This window comes from Vipera ursinii (genome assembly GCF_947247035.1).
Source record: "Vipera ursinii genome assembly, chromosome: 4".
NCBI lineage: Eukaryota > Metazoa > Chordata > Lepidosauria > Squamata > Viperidae > Vipera > Vipera ursinii.
Window position 1 is genome coordinate 22,008,978 of NC_139514.1, and position 6,048 is coordinate 22,015,025.

The following is a 6,048-nucleotide window of genomic DNA, read 5'->3' on the forward strand; positions in this document are numbered from 1 at the left end:
TTGATAGGCTGAGTAAATATTTTGATAGGTTGTCTTTGCTTTAGATCTGGGCAGTGATTTAATTAGTATCACCTTGGTGTCCCATTGCCCTTACAGAGAATTTCATATTGCCAGCATTTGAATTGCTTCTGAGTTGTATTTTTCTTTTTTCTTTAACCACTTGAGAAGAACCAGCAGCAGCAGCAGGGCAATAACCACACAAATGGAACTGGTCATCCAGGGAATCAAGACAACAGTCATACACAAGGGCCTCCTTTGAAAAAAGTGAGAGTTGTTCCTCCTACCACTACCTCAGGTGGACTTATTATGACCTCAGATTATCAGGTATCCCCTTTTCACCTCTCTTTCCTAGTCTTTGTTGCATTACCTTGCGAAATATTTATTTTATCACAAATGTCAAGGAAATCATTGGACATGTATCTGTTTGAATCCACTTTTATTATTAAAAAAAGATTAGTAATGAAATCTGCATACCACAAAGGGTGCATAAACTGTCTTCATTTTTATATTGCCTTCCTGCCAAGATTCATGACAACAAAGATTTTGCTTCCTGAGCACTTTTGGGTGTGTCTTATAGATGTATGGCTGCCAATCATGAAAAATAACCTAGAATTTAATATATCACGAAGCATTTTATAGAAATCTCTTGTTTTTACACAATAGCAATGTACATCCTTCAGTACCTGTTGGCTATGCTGCACACATGAAACAGGAAAACTGTTGTTGAAGCACATCTGGTACACCAAGTACAAGTGGAATATAAAACCTCTTCTGCTTGGTATGCAGCTCAGATACATTATTGTTACATATGTAAATAGGACAGTTGTGCAAGAGAATCACATTGCATTAAAAAGAAATGGCTACTCTGAAGGAATTTGACTCCAGAACAGAAAAATGTGGCACATGAACCACTTGTTGACCTGAAAAAAATACTTTTGCAAAAAATTTATAAAAGCAATGAACTAGGAAAGTAAATGTTTATGTTATTTGAGACATGTTTCCAAGAGTAACTAACACCAAGATTAAGGATTTGTTGGTCCACAGATCAGATACATCATCAGTGACAAGTGATTCGGAAATCTGTTAGTGAGGCCAGATAAAAATCACCTGGAAAGCATTTAAGGATGTTGCTGAGAATTTTCTTGGCAATTACAAGGCACTAAACTACATTCAGCTGATTGATAAACTTGTTACAGCATACAAGATCGTGAACTGCAGCATGTCACTAAAGATTCATTTTCTCCATTCACACTTGGGACATTTTTCCTGAAAATCTAGAGATAGTCAATGACAACATGGTTAAAAGTTTTTCCGGGACAATAGAAAAAACAGTATCAGGGCAGCTGGAATCCATCAGTGCTAACTGACTGTTCTTGTACACTGTAGTGAGATGCATCGGACATTAACCACAAACAAAAATCAGCAACAAAACACTTTTAGCCCTCTTGAATTCATGCAGCATGTCGGAAACGTGCAGTTAAATACATTACAGTCATTAAAAGTTAATTTCGTATTTCTCAAGATCCCCACTTGATACAGTCATTCTGAAATTATATGTTCATAATCACCAAATGTTTTTCAGGAATCAAAGCTTTTGAGAGAGAGAAAATTATCCAGTGTATTATTCAGTAGAATCAGGTTACATATTCAGATGCTAAAATCTTTTGACAATTTAGGCCAGACATGTCAAACACAAGGCCCGGGGGCCAGATCCGGCCCGTGAAGTGGTTTCATGCGGCCCACGAAGCCATCCTGGAAACAGTGAGGGAACGGCCCCCACTGCCTTGGCCCTGGCCCAGAGACCCTCCTCCTGCCAGAGACCCTCAGATCTGTCCCACTCCTGCCCAGGCCCCCATAGGCACCCTTGATGCGAGCAATGTAGAGCTGGCCACGCCCACCCAGTAGGCCATACGCACTTTAGCCACACACTCCCAGTAGGCCACACCCACCCAGGTCACACCCACCCGGCCCTCTGAGGGCAACCGCAATGCTCATGCGGCCCTCAATGAAATTGAGTTTGACACCCCTGATTTAGGCAATTGATATATTCATGTATTTAGTAGGCAGATTAGAACCTGACTCTTTTTACTTTGGCTCACCATATTTTTATCTAGGATATTCTTGGTTTGGTCTCTGTTCAGTAGACGTTATTTGCAGAAGGCACACAAAAGAAGGGCAAGGCTCAGCTTTTCACAAGTCATATGCTTACTTACGAAAAGAATGTGCCATTTGTGGCAGGCTGCTCTATTCTGACTAAAGGACAAGGCTGTGTTGCAATCCAGCATTTAATGGATATTTCTGCTACAGACTGTCACACATCTGCGAACCTTATGTCAAATAAAAAGGTTGGCATCTATGAAAGTACATAAAAGAGTCAAAAGGTGTAGAATCTTCCCTGTGAATAAAAAAAAACCTTAACAAGATGAGCTTTGGGGTTTCAAACAAAATATTAATGAGCAGCATTTTATCCATGATAATATTCCTCTATAAATATTGTTTCTGTAAAAAAAAATCTTACACAACTATTTTTCAGTAGAAGAAACATGCATATAAGTCATATGTGACAAATATGGTTATTGAATGTACAGTATTAAAGCAGATTTTGTCCAATGTGCAGTTTTTTCATATCATAAGGTTAACCAGTTTTAACTGTTATTTTTAAATTATTAAAGTCATTCATGGAGTATTAACTTCATAGTTTTAATAAAGAGAAAGTGAATATATTTCTTTACATATCTGCAATTCTATCATGTTCAGTAGGCTTCCTAGGAGATATCTAAATAATTTACTTTTTCAAATAAGCACTCACAATCACATTTCAGAATCTTCTAATCTAGCATTTATTTTCCTGAGTATTTTGAAAATATTGCCAATTAGCATAGCATAGTAAAGAGGTGTGTGTTTGTGTGCATTTGTGTAAAGCTGCAGTTGTGTATTGATAGCTACAGGTGCAAATAATCTATAGCCATTAGAAATAATGAAATGGATTGCCTGTGAAGATACAACTGTTGCTTTTTATCAGTCAATTATCAGAAGTAAAGGAACCGGCAGACAAATGCCTTGCAAATTAGGCCTTTGATAGAGTAGCAGTAAAGACTCTGGAAAACGTAATTAGATGCCACAGTGACCTGCTAGGATCAAAATCTTGCAGGCAGTGGTTTCTCTTGTGATATTCTATGGAAGTGAAAGTAGGGCTTTCAAGAAGCAGGATAGGGAGACGCCTTTGAACTTTGCTATTGGAGAAAGCTCATGACCAGGCAATTCATTTTCTCATGAGGAATGGGACTGTTGTGGAGGGCCAAACCAGTAGCTCCTGAGTTAATAGCTTATTGTATCAAAGAGGATTTAACTTTTCCTATTCAGTTGTTGACTATAATGAAGCTCAAGATCTCAGCCTGCTGATTATAATGGCATTGGGGAAATTTTGACATTATTACTTTATCTGCTATACATGTGAAAAGATGAAGACAAATTTAATATTTCAAGTTTTCTAATACATTTTTATGCTCCCACACGGTAAATACATGGTTTTAAGTAGGTCACATTCTACCACACTCAGCATATGCTCCAGAGCGGGAAAGTGTATTCAATGTAGTTTCATTACATGGACAAAATATTTCTGAAATGTTACCTGTTTGTCATCAAGACTGCTTAAAGAGGATAGGCAAGAATTTATGGGTTTTTAAAATCAATGTAAAAATGACCATTGTGTTGGTATATATCACGGGTGTCAAACTTGTCACGTGACGTGACGTATCACGACTTGTTTTGCATTGCCCTAGCTGGGGTGTGTGTGGCCTCCAAATGATGCAACCGGCTTGTGGGCCGGCAGTTTGACACCCCTGGTATATATGAAAACCAGTTATAGTTGTGGTGGGGGTTAATCTTTGGCATTAGTGTTCTTGTGAATATTTAAAAAATGAATCAAAGCAAGCATCTTTTACGAATAAAAGTAAATATATGTGTCCCAGGATAATGTTGCACGATCCAATCCAAGTTGGTCACCGGGAGCAAAGGTTAAGCTTTGGATCAAACATGTTTTGTCATCTCTTAAAAATGAACTGCACCTTGTATACAACGTCAACTGTGTTGTGATTCTTTTTCAGCGTTCCAACCCCCATGCTGCCTATCCTAACCCTGGACCAAGCACATCACAGCCCCAGAGTAGCATGGGATATTCAACTACCTCCCAGCAGCCTCCACAGTACTCTCATCAGACACACCGGTACTGAGCTGCACCTGAATGAAGTCAATGCACTGTTGCTAAGACTGCAGGACTGGCCGTGCTGCTGTCTGCCTGGAACCTGGCTTTGGGCTGCAAGAATGTACTGGAACTGTCAAAATGTCTGATAGCCACGTTCTGCTACTTTTCACAGGCTGGGAGTAGTCCCTCCCTCAGATTGTACCTGTTGATGGAATGAGACTTGAAAAGAAAAGTACTAGCACAGTTTGTGTTGTGGATATGCTACTTCCATAGTTTACTTGACATGATTCAGACTGACCAATGCATTGTTTTCAGTGACAGTCTGTAGCAGTTGAAACTGTGAAATGTGCTAGGGGCAAGCATTTTTGTTGTTGTGAATTCTATTGATGTTGACAACATTATCTGACCAATCATACAGACACAAAAATCTCTTTAACTGGTATTTGAAGTATACAGTATGTGTTAATGAGATGAAAACAAACTATCTATGGCTTCAATTGAGAGGATTTTGATATACATTGATTTTTAGTGACTTTGTGGGTCGATCCATTTTCCACATTGAGCAATGTTTTATGACCAACAAATTTGCTGCAGAGATTTTTTTTAAGGACATAATAAAAAGAAACAAACATTTTTTTTCCCAGCAGATTTACAAGCTTCCCAAAGATTAATTTTCAACATAAGTTTATTTTGTTCTCAGATCTATGACTTGACTGGTATTAAAGCTGCTATTTGATAGTAATGAGTGTGTTATTAAGATAAAGCTGTTTGATTCAGCAAACTATACTGATTGTCATAGGCAATGTTTTTCCCCCCTCTTGGTGTTAACTGATTTGTGAGCATGCTTTGGAAGTTAAAAAAGCATGAGTGATGTTCCCCTGCAAAAAAAACAAAAACAAAAAACAGTGCGGCATTCATCCAGATATGTTTGTCATGACTTTTTGAGAGCTGGCTTGATGTAGTGGATTTTAAATTTTCTTAAATATTTTTAAAGGTGTTCGCACGTTTGTTTAGGGCACTCTTCTCCATCCTAGAACTTTCCAGATGAATTGGATTTCAGTTCCGCGTGTTTTCAGCCAACATGGCTAGATCTGGGGGAGTTGGTCATTTGGAGGCCCCCAGGATGGGAAAGGCTGGTTTGTGGGGAGGGGGTCGCCCTTAATAAAGGATTATGATGTTAGGAGAACTTAGAATTTGAGGAAAAACTATACCATGTACTGTATCAAGCTATTTTCCATGAATGATGCAGGTATTCTGAATTTTAAAAGAAATCAACATTGTTAAAAACAAGGTGTTATGTAATAAAAATATTTTTCATAAATCTGTATATGATTATATCTGTGCTTTATCAGTTGATACCAATTTGTTCTGCCTAGAAATTAAAATACAAGTAGTCCTCATTTAGAGACTAGAATTGGGACCGGCAACTCAAGTGAAGTCCTTGCTACGTGACACCACTACTATGCTTGTGATCTTACTTCAGCTTTCCTTTGCTTAATAAACCCGAGAAGGTCATAAATGGCTGTAAAGCTACTTTTTCATCACCATAACTGCAAATGATCGCTAAATGAGGCAGTTCCTAAATGAGGACTGCCTTATGAAAATCCTTCCGGTTTTCTGCTCCAAAAGCATTAAAAAAGTAATAGATGTTGTGTACCAATTGTGCTCCTTCCTAGACCAGGAGAATCTCCTCATGATCATTGATATTTCAGTTATTTCATATGGATTACTCAATGTGCTCTACCTAGGCCTGGATTTGAAAAGCATTCAGAAATTTCAACTGGTTCAAAATGCAGCTGTAGAAACCTATTATATGTGCTCCATGATCTGCACGTTAGGATTCT

At 38.2% G+C, this 6,048-nt stretch overlaps 1 protein-coding gene across 3 annotated transcripts in view; it reads left to right on the plus strand.

The window, feature by feature from the left end:
• CDK8 (cyclin dependent kinase 8) overlaps window positions 1–5,531 on the plus strand; it is a 66,057-nt gene extending 60,526 nt beyond the window's left edge. For 2 of the 3 annotated variants that reach the window (XM_083362621.1, XM_083362623.1), the window contains 2 exons: window positions 166–324; window positions 4,107–5,531. In XM_083362621.1, coding sequence (XP_083218747.1) covers window positions 166–324; window positions 4,107–4,232 — 285 coding nt within the window. In that variant the 3' untranslated portion in view covers window positions 4,233–5,531. The remainder of the gene's footprint in view (window positions 1–165; window positions 325–4,106) is intronic. The other variant, XM_083362622.1, reaches the window with a different exon arrangement.
• Window positions 5,532–6,048: the final 517 nt, after the last annotated feature.